This window comes from Meleagris gallopavo, chromosome 28 (assembly GCF_905368555.1).
Source record: "Meleagris gallopavo chromosome 28, MGAL_WU_HG_1.1, whole genome shotgun sequence".
Taxonomy (NCBI): domain Eukaryota; kingdom Metazoa; phylum Chordata; class Aves; order Galliformes; family Phasianidae; genus Meleagris; species Meleagris gallopavo.
In genome coordinates, this window is record NC_139431.1 from 2,468,148 (window position 1) to 2,482,385 (window position 14,238).

General features: G+C 54.2%; 1 protein-coding gene across 3 annotated transcripts; it reads left to right on the forward strand.

Annotated features, from left to right (window-relative positions):
• Positions 1–564: 564 nt before the first annotated feature.
• On the forward strand, positions 565–12,012 carry IKBKE (inhibitor of nuclear factor kappa B kinase subunit epsilon). Of its 3 annotated transcripts, none has more exons than XM_085210406.1 (20): positions 565–2,251; positions 2,871–3,011; positions 3,158–3,287; positions 3,635–3,813; positions 4,125–4,285; positions 4,689–4,799; positions 4,877–5,056; positions 5,186–5,388; positions 5,774–5,838; positions 5,916–6,007; positions 6,461–6,562; positions 7,361–7,436; positions 7,543–7,655; positions 7,886–7,962; positions 8,158–8,197; positions 8,383–8,484; positions 9,982–10,078; positions 10,505–10,617; positions 10,828–10,899; positions 11,417–12,012. In XM_085210406.1, the coding sequence occupies exons 1-20, from the start codon at positions 1,841–1,843 to the stop codon at positions 11,448–11,450; spliced, it is 2,499 nt and encodes an 832-aa protein (XP_085066532.1). In that variant the 5' UTR covers positions 565–1,840; the 3' UTR covers positions 11,451–12,012. The 3 variants fall into 3 exon arrangements, with proteins under 3 accessions (XP_085066532.1, XP_085066533.1, XP_019478787.2); XM_085210407.1 differs by having other exon boundaries at positions 566–2,251; positions 3,632–3,813; positions 5,874–6,007; XM_019623242.3 differs by having other exon boundaries at positions 569–2,251; positions 3,632–3,813.
• The last annotated feature ends 2,226 nt before the right edge of the window (positions 12,013–14,238 follow it).

Consider the following 14,238-nt stretch of genomic DNA (forward strand, 5'->3'; position numbering starts at 1 on the left):
AGCCCAGCTCCGTGTAACACCAAAGGCAGCTCCCTGTAGAGCCCCCATTGATTTCCAGAGGATGCAGCTGCACATTGGTTGGTGCTTTTCAAAATCACATGCAGTAGGAAACAATGACGGGGTGATGCCCTGGTAATGGGGTGACACAAACAGAAGCTTTGGGGCATTAACCCACTGGCCTGGAGGAGGATGCTATAATCCCTTAAAGCCCTCTGATCCCATCCGTGTTCGCTGTTGGGGCGGGCAGCCCTCCCAGTGTTTGCATGCAGCAGAGCAGAGCACAGCTGGGACGCATTGCTGGGGCTCTGCTGCCATCAGCCGGTGTGAGCAGTGCACAGTGCTGAGCTGCCACTGGGAAGCAATTTTGGGGTGTCATAAATGCATCAGTTATCTCCTACCGTCGGCCCAACTCGACTCATCTGTCACTTGAAAGCGATGTGTGTGGGTTGGAAGTTGGAGGAAAGCTTTGCTTCGTGCTTGCTTTGGGGTTTTATTGCTCCCAGAGCCGTTGTTTCACTTTCTTTTCCCTGCTGCGGGGCAGTGATGTGATCTGAGCTCTGCTGCCTTTGGCCCTGCTTTGGTCACTTTGCAGGGTGTGCTGCTCCCCGATGGGTTTGTAGGGCAGCCTTTTCATGGTGCAGAAATGGAGCTCAGTAATAATTAGCAAATGATTCAGGTGCACAGTCTGCGTGCAGACCAGTGGAGCACCGTATCCCCTTTGGGATGCATCGTGTGCTGCAGACCCGAATAGCAGTGCGTGCTGCATTTCACCAGGAGAGCTCCTCCAGACACACATCCGTGTGATCCTAAAAGAATACCTAATAAAGGGGATGTGGGCTGCTGGGGTTGAGCAAGGCAAAGCAGCAGGAAGCAAGCAGGAACATGAGCCAGGCCCTGCAGCAGCAGAGGACCCTGAGCACAGTGCATCTCACCCTGCATCTCACTCTGCACCCTGTCCCATGTCCCACCCTGCTCCCACATCCCCCCTCCCCACCAGTTCCAGCCCTCTGCTGTGCCTGGTCTGTGTCCTGCCCTGGTCTGGGGATGTCCTACGCTGTAACTCCGGGCTCTGTTCCCGTGTGACCACATCTATGTGCACGTGGGACAGCAGTGCTGTCACTGTTTGCTGCCATGAGGAGTCCCAGAGCTCTGACCCAGGGTGAGAGCAATGCTGGGAGCGGCCGGGGAATGCCCGAATTGTCCCCACTGCCCTCTGCTCTGTGCTGGGCTGGGTCTGTGCTGCTCATGCTGGGGGATGGGTTTGTGGCTGGGGAAGGAGACAGTGGTTTGCTCTGTTTGCACCTGCTTCCTCTTTGCCTGCTGTGGGCTTTATTTTGAGGCAGTTTTACCTGGGTGTGAAGGACTCACAGCTCTCTGTGCCTTTGGCTCCTGCAGGAGTAGGAGCTGCAGTGCTGCCGGCGCTGGGGTCTGCAGGGACACCCCCAGGGAACCTTAATTGATATCCTATGGTCTCAGGGTGGCCCATCTCCTCCCAAGGGCTGCAGGCTTCCCCATCACAGCTCTGCAGCACCCACGAAGCAGCACAGCGCTGCAGCCTGCTGACATCTGAACATCCCAACTCTCGATGCTGTGCCCCGTGTTGAGGACACAAAGAACAGCGGTGACTCCACGGAATGGCACAGAGGAGACCACGCACAGCGCTGCTCAAACCCTCAGCCCTTTCCCCTAGCTCCCTGCCCCATGCAGCATTGCATGTTGGCCATGCCCAGCGCCGTTGGCCCTTTCCAGCCGTGTCCCAGCTGCCTGCGGACGGCTGCAACTCTGGGAATTTTTTTTCACAAGCAGGAAGCTGAAGCATTTCCTCCTCCAGCCGCAGCCGATGCTTGCAGAGCGAGTTTTGCAATCCCGTGGGTTTCTGTTCTGCAGCGGGGAGGTGCCTCTCTCCACCTTGCAGCTCTCTCCTCCCGTACTTTGTTGCATCCGCCGTTGTTGTGCTGCCGGCCCCGACAGGTCCCAGCGAGCAGCGGGGTTTGGCAGAGCACAGAGCAGCGTCGCTGCCTCCCATGTGCAGGTAGGAGGAAGGCAGTTGTGCTGTGCCTGCAGCTGTGCTGTGCCTGCGGCTGTGCTGAGCCTGCGGCTCTCCCATGCATTGCTGGCAGCAGAGGGGAGAGCAGCGGTGACGGCGGTGCTCCCGGTGCAGGAGATGCAGAGCACCCCTAATTACCTCTGGAGCACAGACGACCTGCTGGGCCAAGGAGCCACGGCCTGCGTCTACAAAGCCCGCAGCAAGGTGAGAAGGTGGGGGGGATGGACACACGGCTACCCCAGGGCAACCAAACCCCCGTGCCCTCCTGCTCTGGCAGTACCAGAGCTTCTTTGGCTTTATTTCTGTTCTTCCCTCTGTGGCTTTATGGGATACAAGCTAGTTTTGGGGTGAGCTCTGTGCTGTGCACGATGCAGTGTTGCTCCCCCAGCATCATGGTGTGTGTGGGGGGAATGCCTGAAGTTCTGTAAACCCCCAACTACGGCCATTTGCATGCTTCATGCAAACACTTGCCAGCGCTGGGATGGAGACTCACAGCCCTGCTGTTCTGTGATCTTTGTTCACTAAGCACGGGGCAGAGGTGAGTTGGGAGCAGCAGAGCACGGCAGTTGGATGCCCCCACCCCACTGCAAACCTCTGACAGCGCTGCAGAAACGTGTGCCCACTGAGCACGTGGGTGCAGGGACAGGAAGCAAACGGAGTGAGCAGCAGTGTTTGCTTTTGCAATGCAGGAAGCTGAGGCTGCCTGTCAGAAAGCAAGCTGTGCTCGGGTATTGTTGGCACCCAGAGCAGCAGTAAGGCTATTGGTGCTGTTAGGGATGGGGTGAACCATCGTTCCCTTTTCCTCTTTTTCCTCCTTTCCCAGAAATCAGGGGAGCTGGTTGCTGTCAAGGTCTTCAACAAAGCCAGCTACCTGCGCCCGCAGGAGGTGCAGATGCGGGAGTTTGAGATGCTGCGGAAGCTGAACCATAAAAATATTGTCAAGTTATTTGCTGTGGAGGAGACAGTAAGCAGGACCGGGACCCTCCCTCCTACACTGCTATGTCCAAGCAGAATCCTACGGCCTCACTGATGATGGGTGCCTGGTCTTTCTGGGGGGGATGGGAAGGTGGGGACTGTACAGCCACCCTGCCTTTGCCCTGCTCCCTGCAGGGCAGCAGCAAGCAGAAGGTGCTGGTGATGGAGTACTGCTCCAGTGGCAGCCTGCTGAGCGTCCTTGAAGACCCTGTCAACGCTTTTGGCTTGGCTGAACCCGAGTTCCTCGTGGTGCTGCAGTGCGTGGGTGAGCAGCATCTCTGCCTCAGAGCCGTTGGCATTGTGAGGTGGACATCGGGCACTGGGGCTAACCTGCGTGCTTGGAAATGGCACTGCTGGGTGGTTGGGGAGCGTGGCTTTGGGGAAAACCCTAAACGATTTCCCTTTCCAACAGCTTTGGGAATTGGCTCTGCCCCCACAACTGACAATTTAAAGCTGTGCAACCCCATGCGCTCCCTGCTCCTCCCCATTAACCGAACTCCCAATTACTGATGTGATCCCCATTAATGTGTAGCCCTCCTGGGGTTTGTCCCCACCTCTGTCCTTCTCTCATTTATGCAAACACAACTGCTGTTCCCCACCCGTTTCCAGTAGCAGGGATGAACCACCTCCGTGAGAACGGCGTTGTGCACCGGGACATCAAACCTGGCAACATCATGCGCCTGGTGGGGGAGGATGGGCAGAGCATCTACAAACTGACTGACTTTGGTGCTGCCCGGGAGCTGGAGGACGATGAAAAGTTTGTCTCTGTCTATGGGACAGAGGAGTACTTGGTGAGTATGGCCCCGGGGTGTGGACAGCATCTATCCCTCCATCCAACAGTGAGGCGCTGCATGGAGAGAAGCAGTGATGCTCAGAGCCCCTTTCAGAGGGGCTTTGTTTTTTTGCAGTGAGCTCTCAGCTCGTAGCATCACAGGCACTATTTGGTGTCGAGGACATGGCGCTTAGAATCATAGAATCATTAAGGCTGGAAAGACTGCTAAGATCATCCAGTCCAACATCAACCCACCTCCACCATAAGGGGCAGTTTTGAACGGCACCCTATGGGGCTCGGTGGGCAGTGATGCTCTGCTCTGTCCTGCAGCATCCCGACATGTATGAGCGTGCTGTCCTGCGGAAGCCACAGCAGAAGGCATACGGGGTCACCGTTGACCTATGGAGCATTGGTGTCACCTTCTACCACGCTGCCACTGGCCGGCTGCCCTTCGTGCCCTTCGGGGGACCCCGCAGGAACAAGGAGACTATGTGGGTACCTGGTGCAGGACAGCACCGTGTCCCTTATAGCTGCATCCCTTAGAGCCTAGGGGTGAGTTAATGATCCCATATAGCCTAGGGGTAGGTTAATAACCCCTTATAGCCCTGAAATAAGGTAATAATCCCATCCAACCCTGCAAGGCTTGCAGTGCAGTTCCTGGCTGCCTGCAGTGCGAGGACCAGGCGTGCTCATGATGGTAAAGGACGTGTGTTCCATTTACTGTGTTTGTCCTTTACACTCATCCTCGTGGCTCTGAGGTGAAGCACCTCAAAGAGAAGGCAGCATTCAGAGGGGCATGGAATTTTTTCACCCTTTCTTGGACTGTTCCATCCCTCCACTCTGCGTTCTTGCTGTAAGCTGTACCTTTTCCCATCCCTCCCTGCTGCACCCCAGGTACAAGATCACCACTGAGAAGCCCCCCGGGGCCATTGCGGGCGTGCAGCGACAAGAGAATGGCAGCATTGAATGGAGCTACGAGCTGCCCCTCACTTGCCAGCTGTCGGTGTGAGTGTCCCCATGGGGTCCCCTGCATACGGCCACAGCAACACAGATGTTCATCTCACCTCCTCTTGCTGCTGCAGGGGGCTGAAGGATCAGCTTGTCCCCATTCTGGCCAACATCCTGGAGGCAGACCAGGAGAAATGCTGGGGCTTCGATCAGTTCTTTGCAGAAACCAATGACATTTTGCACAGGATTGTGGTCGACATCTTCTCCTTGCAGCAGGCGTCCTCGCACCGCATCTACATCCACTCCTACAACACGTGAGGGTGCCCAGCGAGGCTGGGTGGGTTGGGGGGCTCAGCTCCTCCATGGCCTCGGTGCTGTTTTGCTACAAGAGGACATTTGCAGTTCAAGAGGTGGAAATCTGAGTGCTTTTTTTCCCATTTCAGTACCAGCAAGTTTTTAGATGCTGTCTTCAAACAAACAGACATAGTCCCTCACCACCAAGAATATTTTTTTGAAGGCCACCCATACGAGCTGGACCCCAACCTCCAAGCCCATAACTTCTACAGGACAGCCCGGCACAACCCTCTGACCCTGCTGAGCTGTGCTGAGCAGCCAGAGGACGTGGTGGGCGTGAGATACAGAGACCGTGAGTACTCCATCTGAGGTGCATTGCAATGCTCCCCATCCAGGGTGTGGGATGGGCACCATGAGAGGTTTGCTTTGATGACCACCACCCTGCTGGGCTCAGCGCAGGGGCAGCAGGGTTAGGAGGCTGTAGGGTTATTTTCCCCCAAAGATTGTAGCATGGGTGTGATGCTCTGCTCTGCAGGTGGCTTGTGCCTTCATCCACCTCTGCAAAAACATAGATGCATGGAACAGCTTGGGTTGGAAGGGACCTCAGAGGTCATCCAGTTCCAGCCTTGGAGAGCTGCCCTCAGTCTCGGGCACTGCAGTGCTCCAGTGCCTGAGCAGCTCTGGGATTTGTTGGGATGTCCCTCCTGAAGCGCTCTGACCGCTCTCTACCTTTCCAGCGGCTCTCGACTTCCCCAAGTTTGTCCCCAAGGTGGATGTGGTGGCCGACTGCAGCGCTGCCAAGGTGGGCAGAGGAAGGGGGGCGTGGGGAAGCCCCAGCAGAGTGGACACAGCCGCTGTCCCCATCCCTTTGCTTTGCAGAGTGCGGTGGGCGCCGTGCACCAGGCGCTGCGGATCGCACAGGAGCTGCGGCGATGCCAGGAGCTGACAGTGCGAGGGCTGCACTGGGTGATGTGAGTGCTGGGCCCCCCCCTGCTTCAGTGGGAGTGTTGTGTTGAGTTTTGGGGGGTTCTATGGCAGGCGGTGTTGGAGCCCTGTGTGTGGAACGCATGTGTCAGGCTGGGAGAGGACTGTTCCCAAATGGGGACTCGGTGTTTGAGGATACTCCTACCCAAATTTGCTGCTTTCAAGTCAATTTTTTTTTCAGTCTGGGAGGTGCTAGGAACACATCATCATCATCATCTTCCTCATTGGGATTATCACTGTGCATTTTCCCCACTGCACCCATTCCCTTTGGGCAGGAGCTCCTTGCGCTGTGTCCTTGCTCCCTGCAGAGCAGCATCCTCACACCCAGCACTCCTCCTTTCTTATTGCACTCAACCCCTTGCTTTTCCCTGAGTCGCACGAGCCCTAAAGCTGATGGCATAGAGGGCGCATGATGCACTAATTACTTTCTCTCCTGACAGTGGCAACCTGAGGTCTGAGTGCTCGAGGGTTTTGGAGCAGAGGAGAGGGGTGCACGTGATGCTCTCTGGGCTGCAGCTGATGGAGGGGAAGACCCGCGGGCTGTAAGTGCAGACGGTTCCATGGGGCTCTTACAGCCCACGATCTCAGAGTGGAAAAGCTGCCCTGGGGTGCTCCCAGCCCTCTTGAACCAATGGGATGCCCTTTGTGTCCTTTATAATTTTACATCTTTTATACCATTTATGTCGTTTTATGTCCTCGATACACTTTATGTCCTTTGTGCCCATCAGAGGGGCTTCAGTAATGGAGCATCATCTCGAGGAGCCTGGGGCAGTCCTTGCCCTGTTTGGGTGCACCACCTCAATGCTCTGCCCCAGGCAGAACCAACCCCATAATGTCTAAAATAACCCACTCTGCTTTTGATTTTGTTGTTGCAGTGCGAAGTGCCTTGCTGCTGGCTTGCCTTCCTTTCCTCTTTTCAATTCAGCAAGCTTCTTAATTTCCATTTCATCTGAAAAGATGCAGACACATGGTTCCCATTGACTTCAATTCAATTCATGTAGTTCCAAAGCACTGATGCTGCCTCTGGATGCGGTGCTCACCCATCCTTTCCAACAGGGTCTGGATTGGGCTCATTTCTGCTGGCTTCAGCAGCTGAAGCCTGCACCAGCTGCGGGAAGTGGCAGCATCTAGGATGGCACGGAGCCAGCTCACAAGAGAACAATCTGGGAACAAATTGCACACAACCAAGTGAATTCATACCCACCAGTGCTTTGCATCGTGTGGCTCCAATTGGGTGCCCTGAGCTTCCCCATGGAACTGCTAGATGTTCTTCCTGCTCAGGTGATGGCTTGTTTTCAACCTTTGGATATTCAAGATGGTTCTGTTTTGGCTTCCTGCAGGTACGAGGCCGTTCCTGGGGGCAGTGCACTGCCAGCCCTGAAGGACGTGGCTGCAGTGAAGATGCGGCTGCAGAGGGTGAGCAACCAGGGGGAGGGAGGAGGGAGCACCCGTGGGTGCGGGCAGCACTGGGAAGAGCCGTCCTCACCTCCCATGGACCCCCACCTCCCATTGATCTCTGCAGGTGGCAGAGGAGCTTTCCCAGTGCTCCCACAGCATCTTTGACTTCCAAGGGGCCCTGGATGGGATGGTGTCTGAACTGGTGCAGCATGGGCAACAAGCTCATGAAGACAAAAGGTTCGTAGGTACAAAGACAATGGGTTTGTAGACACAAAGACAATAGGTTTGCAGATACTAAGACAAAAGGTTTGTGGATATACAGGCAGTGGTTTTGTAGATGCTTTATGCAAATCCCCATGGCTGATTTCAGCTTGATTTTGGGTTGAGGTGTGTACATTGGGGAGGAAACCCCAGTCTCACACTCCCTCCCATTGGCCTCACACCTCCTTCCTGGGCACAACTCACAGCATCCAGCAGATCGAGTGCTGTCTGGAGAAGATGCAGCTCATCTACAAGCAGTTCCGCAAGGCCAGGACGTGTCCAGGTGAGTTTGGGGCACTGAGCTGCAAGAGAACGAGTAATTTCCCTTTGTTGGTTTGTATTTCTGTGCTGTGAGATTAACCCTGGGGACTGCTGCTCTGAAGAGCCCCTGTGCACTATAGGATCACCCACTGATTGGGCTGCAAACCCAAGAGGTGCAGAGCTGCTCTGATGGTGCCCCATATCTTTCCTCCCACAGCACTGGGCTACAATGAGGAGCAGATACACAAACTGGACAAGTGAGTGGCACCACCCCACCCTTCCAGCCCCACACTGGCATTGTTATGGCATCCCAGTGGGATGCAGCATGTCCGTGGCTCATACAGGCTGAGGAGGGACAAGCACAGCATGTGGCTCCATGAGGAACCAGTAGTGTTCATTTCCATGCCCATTTTCCTGTTCATTTTTCCTCTCCCGGTTTCAGGGTGAATTTGGGGCACTTGGCCAGGAAGGTGCTGCTCATCTTCCAGGAGGAGTGTGCACAGCAGTACCAGGAGGCTCTGGCCCTGCACGGCAGCAGGATGAGGTATGGATCCAGCTCATGAGTTTGGGGCCATTGATTCAGTGTTGGGATGGGGCTATCCGTTTGATATTAGGGCCATCGATCTGAAGTTGGGCTGTGGATGGGGCCATTGACCTGGTGTTGGGATGAGGCCATCGATCTGATGTTGGGCTGTGGATGGGGTCATTGACCTGGTGTTGGGATGGGGATGGGGCCGTCGATCTGTTTTAGGGCTGTGGTTGAGGCCATTGATTGGGGAGTTGGACTAGCTGACCCTTCAAGGTCCCTTCCAATACTAAGGATTCTATGATTCTATGATTCTGTGATCAGTCTGGTGCTGGGATGGGGATGGGACCATTGATTTGACACTGGGCTGTGGATGAGGTCGTTGACCTGGTGTTGGGATGGGGATGCAGCCATTGATCTGGTATTGAGATGTGGTGTTGGGATGGGGATGGGGCATTGATTTGACACTGGGATGTGAATGGGACCATCGACCTGGTGTTGGGATGGAGACATTGGTTTGACATTGGGATGTGGATGTGGCCACTGACCTGGTGTTGGAATGGGGATGGGGCCATTGATCTGACATTAGGATGTGAATGGATGGAGCCCGTAGAACTGCTGCTGAGGGACTCATAAAGTAGCAGTGAAACCTTGGAGCAGCAGCTTGATGTGACCATGAGCAAACCCTCCCCATGTCTGCATTCACCCTGTGCCACGCTCTTTAAAGTTTGGGAACAGCCCCCATTCCATGTAAACATGCAGCTTCCTTCTTGCAGCCACTCTCCTTGCAGTGAGGAATGGTTATTCCATCAGGAAAATATTGCTATTGAGACAAAGAGATCCACTTATTAGCTGTGCCTTTATGTTAAGTGGTGTTTGGGGAATAAAGCACAGAGCAGGCTGCCCTGCATTGCTCCAGCACAGCAGCAGAGAGCGGGGGGAGGGGGAGCAACTGCTGTTTCCTGGGGTATTTTTTGCATGTTTTTCCATCTTTAGGCAAAATGCACAGTGAGTCACGACTGGTTCTTTAAAATTAGTTTCACTCCAGCAGTAATTGCCTTGTTTTGAGTTTATCCCTGAGCATTTGTGGCGGTGTGGGTGTTTTTCTGGGGAGCAGAGGTGGACCATTCACCTGAAATATTCTTCCCTTTTTATTTTAAGGCCAAACCAAAGTTTTTTTTATACAAGTGTGTCATTCCTGGTGCACTTCACCCCGAGGCACACAGCATTGGCAGCAGCAGCCCCAGGGACAGCACTGCACTGTGGGCAGCAGCAATGCTCCCGAGCCGAATCCCACTTAAAGCAGCACTTTCCCTAATTAATTAGTTTGCTATTAGTGCTGTTTGGATAGCAGAGCTGCAGCCCTAATTACAACACCGTTGTGACTCATTTGCTTTCCTTTGGGATTTTAACTCGGATCCGGCACAGTCTGCAGAAAGCAGAATCAAAACCACAGAAATATCAAACAGTTTGACCAACGTTGACCAGAACATTTGCTCTTGTTGCCCTTCCTAGGAAGGTCTGTGAGATAAAGAAGCACCTGAAGAGGCTCAGCAACCGCATCAGCACTTGCAGCGTGGAGGCCAGCGAGTGCCAGGACTGCCTGCAGCTGGTGGGTGCTGCAGGGGCTGTGCTGGGTTCAGGGCTTGCAGGGTGTTGGTGTTATACTTGGAGTTTCTGGCCTTTTGCTCAGAGGTTTGGGAGTTTGCTTTGCCCCACTGAGCAAAGCAATGGTTGGATGAACCCCTGGCAGTGCCACTCTTGCTCCAAAACTGGAGTGGGTTTGTGCTCAAAAAGGAAGCTGCCATCACAAAAAGGCTGAAGCATCGCCTCTGGTTGTGGTGATGGATTACCTGACATGCTGCAGCAGGGCTGGTGGGTGGATGGGTTGGGTTGTTCTGTTTATCCTGAGGAGTGGGTGAGCTGGGTGTGACCATGCGTGCGTCATTTCCCTGAGTGTTTTGTCACCCTGGGGTAAGCACGGAGGGCATGCACGCGAGCAGCTCGTGTTTGAGCTGTATCCTCTCCATCTCTGCAGGCTTTGGACAAGTTTCTGCAGACAGTTGTGCCAGAGAAGCGCAGCCTGGCCCTGGTCCCTGCAGTGCCTTCGCCCGTTCCCCTAAGCCAAATGCGCCAGGAGATGGCTTTGCAGTGAGTATTGGGGACAGTTTGTCCGTGGGGCAGTTTGGCTCTGCAGAGCTGGTGTGAGGCTGAGAAGCTGTGTGCAGCCCCGTGCAATGCCCTGGTGCTGCCAGGTGCCGTCCCAGTTCAGGGAGTGGGAATGGGGGCATCTCCTGTGCTCCTCTGGGGGACGGATGCAGCTGAGCTGTCCCTGCTAAGGGCTGGGCTGTGTCTGTGCAGGATGCAGGAGCTGCTGGAGCAGATGAAGTCAGTAACGTGCGACCTCCAGTTCAACAACGGCATCATCGAGCGGTGAGTGGAGCACTTGGAGAGCCCTGTGTTCTGCACTGGGGCCGGGCACTGAGCACAGCCACAGCTGTCCCAGCAGCACCACACCTGCATCACCCTCTGGCAGCAGAGAGTTTGTCTTTCTTGGAAATTTAAGCATAAACCCGTGCAAATGCTGTGCAACGCCCACCAGCCTCTGTGCAGCCCTTTCCCTGTGCTGCTCTGTGCTGCAAAGCTCAGCATCCTGCTGCTGGCACAGCCCCTTGGGCTTCTTCCTCTGCATCCTTTCTCCCAGGGCCTTAATGCACACCAGCAGTCTGGTTATGCATACCGAAATCTCAAAGAGTTTCAGTGTGGATTTTAAAAGAAAACCATCAGTGGTTCACCCCAACCTTGTTTGTGTAGGACTGAGTGCAGTGCTGCAGCACATCCACAGTGAATGCAACAAGGGAAGAAGGGAAGAAATTACAGAAGCAGCCATGGGACCAAGCCCAGGGTCAGCACTGCATCTGTAACCCCAAACTTTGCTCTGTTCCCACAGGCTCAGCGGGGCTGCTCCTGCTCCTGGGGTCTGAGCATGGTGTGTTTGCAGCTGCAAAAGAGAACAGGGGATCACTGCCAGCACCACAGGTCCTGCACCATGCACTGCTCCGACACTGCCTTGGTGTTAAAGCAGCTCTCTGGATCCTACCTCTGTGCTCCAGCACTTTTGCACAGTTCTCCTGCGTTGGGTGGCTGCAAACCTTGAATATTTGATGAGAAACGGATGCAGCACCAGGTTTTTCCCTTTTAAAAAGCGCTTGAAGGACTCAGTGACTTTCTGACTTCTCTGTATCCCAGTGTCAGATGATGAAGAATGTAGACAGAGAAATTTTCTTTTGCCTTTTTGCTTATTTAGGGAAATTCTATTCTGACTCTGCTCACGGAGCCCAGGGCAGGAAGGGCTGCATCCAAAGGAGGCGATGACAAAACTGGTTCCAGTGCTGTTGCTGCCCCTGTTGCCCTACTTCTACCTTGTCCCCAACCCCAGCTCAGCTCCATCCTGGCAATGCTGATGGCTGTGGGCACAGGAAGCTGGGGGAGGTTTCTCTGTTTTGATGCATTTTTGTAAATATAACTGAGATCTGTCAAAAAGAATTCCTTCACGTCCGCCTCTGCCTTTAATTTGCAGGGTGAAATAGTGGAGATGTCAAGGCTGGGAGGCAGCAGCAGGGATGGGGGCAGGAATGGGGATGGGGATAAGGGGACCCAGGCAGGAATCCACTGGGGTGTCTGAAGCTGCCCTGGGCAGAACACCCCTCTTCTTCTCCAGGGAATGGCACAGCTGGGGAGCACACTGCTCCCATCCCACCGGAGCCCAGAGCTCTTATCGGGGGTGTCTGTTAGGCTCCAAATTTCCTGCTGGTTCTGGCTTTCACAAGAGGTCCTGGATTCTCTGGTTATTGCTGAGTCAGTGCTGAAGGTCCCAGCAAAACCCTGGGATGACTCCTGCAGCCCTGGCTCAGGGTTCAGCGATGTCTCTGCAAGGAGAGGCCAGGCCACGGTCTGGGCAAGCCGGTCTGACTCAGCGTGGGGAGGCTCAGCCTGCCTGCCTGAACCCATCCCTCGGCATCTGGCTCTGCCCTTCACCCTTCCTCCAGTCCCCTTCCCAGCATGTTCCCCTTCCCAACATGTCCCCAGCCCAGGACTGGGATGGTGCACAGAGGGAGAGCAGCACCGAGAGAGGCAGAGCCCAGTGCTGCTCCTTGCATTGAGGAATATTCCCACATTCTGTTGGGACACCTATAGGGATGTGATGCAGAACAGCTTCCTTCTTGCTGCAGCTCTGCCTGGCTCTCAGCACAGACACAAAGGGAGCGAGGCACACAGCACGCCTCAAAGGAACAGGGAGCAGTGGCTCCAGGCTGTCTTGGCTTCATTTTCCTATAGGAACAGGAGCATCAGGAGCTGCCCCAGCACGGGAAACCACTTCTGAATGATATTTGGCACCAAATCTGTACATTCCCATTCATTTTAATTGTAAAAACCAACATCCTGACTGCCAAACCCAACCGCTTGCTGTGGAAGCAGTGGAGCTAAGCCACCTCTTAAAAGCTTTTCTCCTGCAAGTTATTTTCTAGGATTCTCCCAGCTTTACAACCAGCATTACATTGAATCCAGGTCCAGCAGAGCTGTGCTGATGTGGACCATGCGAGTGTTTGACCTGGAACGTGTTTGGCTCCAAAAGAAAGGATTTATTTCTTGGCATGCACCAAAAGGACGAGCTGCTAATAGCCCTTGTCGTGCTTCAGCTGCCATAACGCAGCAGCTGCAAAGAGGACTCACAGAATCTAAATGAAACAGGGATTTTCTTGCCAGTGTTCATCAGGATTTTTCTCCCTCCCTTCCCCCCAAATTATTAACCCTGGTCCTAAAAGTTTCCTACACTGTCAGGACTGAATGCCTGCTGAGGAAGCAGAGAATGGCAGTGAATCTGCTCTATCTCCCAGTCTGGGGGGAGCACGGAGTAAAACATCTCACTTCGGGGAAACCATTTACCCAGGAACAAATCTGCTGCTCTTCTCATGCAGAAGAAGAGGATGCATGAAAGTGAATCAGGATCCCGAATGGGGAAGAAAAAGACCTTCCAATATGAGTCATGCTACTTAACAGAACAAAACCAGGATTTTTCAAGCTGTATTACTGCTCCTTTAGTTTTAAGCTCTTATTAGGGATTGCCTATTGCACACATCTTTTGTAACTCAGAGCCAGATCCATCCTTCAAATTAAATTCCTTCAAAGGGATTTAAGCATCCTTGGCTTATCCTATCCTCAGAAACTCGCTTTGTCTCTTTGTCATCAGACCTTCGGTGCAGAACCTGATCCATGCACCCCCATCTCTGCACCCCAAAGCACCCCCACCCAAAAGCACTGCAAATAGGCGTCCTCAGAGCTGCACTGCTGAAGCCTTTGCAGAGCGACTCCAAAATCTGTCCATCATATTTTCCCTTTCACTTCTCCCACAACCACAAAAGCCTCATCTTGGGAGAGCTAATTGCTTGGGCTCGCAGCCTTCAGCGTCACTCCGGTGCCCTGCTGTCGTTTCAGAGGGGAAAGGCAATTTGTTCCAGCTGTCCCTAGAGCCTGGTCCATGCACTGCTCTGTGCAGGAGGATCTGCGCCTTCAGCTCAGTGTATAAAGCAGCACTGAGAGGTGATTTCACTGCTCCTGGAGTGGCAAAACCGGGGATGGGATGGGAGTTGATGGGACGCGATGCTGCTGTGCTCCTGCAGTGCGCACTGAGGACAGCTCTGTGCTGCACGCTGCCCACCCCATTTGCAGGACCAGAATTAGGGTGATGTATGCGTGCGACGTCCCCGGTCC

Coding starts and splice junctions, on each gene's coding strand:
- IKBKE (XM_085210407.1), top strand. CDS start 1,841: ATGCTTGCAGAGCGAGTTTTGCAATCCCGTGGGTTTCTGTTCTGCAGC. Junction 4,800..4,876: donor CTCACTTGCCAGCTGTCGGT/GTGAGTGTCCCC, acceptor TTGCTGCTGCAG/GGGGCTGAAGGATCAGCTTG. Junction 5,839..5,873: donor CCGACTGCAGCGCTGCCAAG/GTGGGCAGAGGA, acceptor GGGAAGCCCCAG/CAGAGTGGACACAGCCGCTG.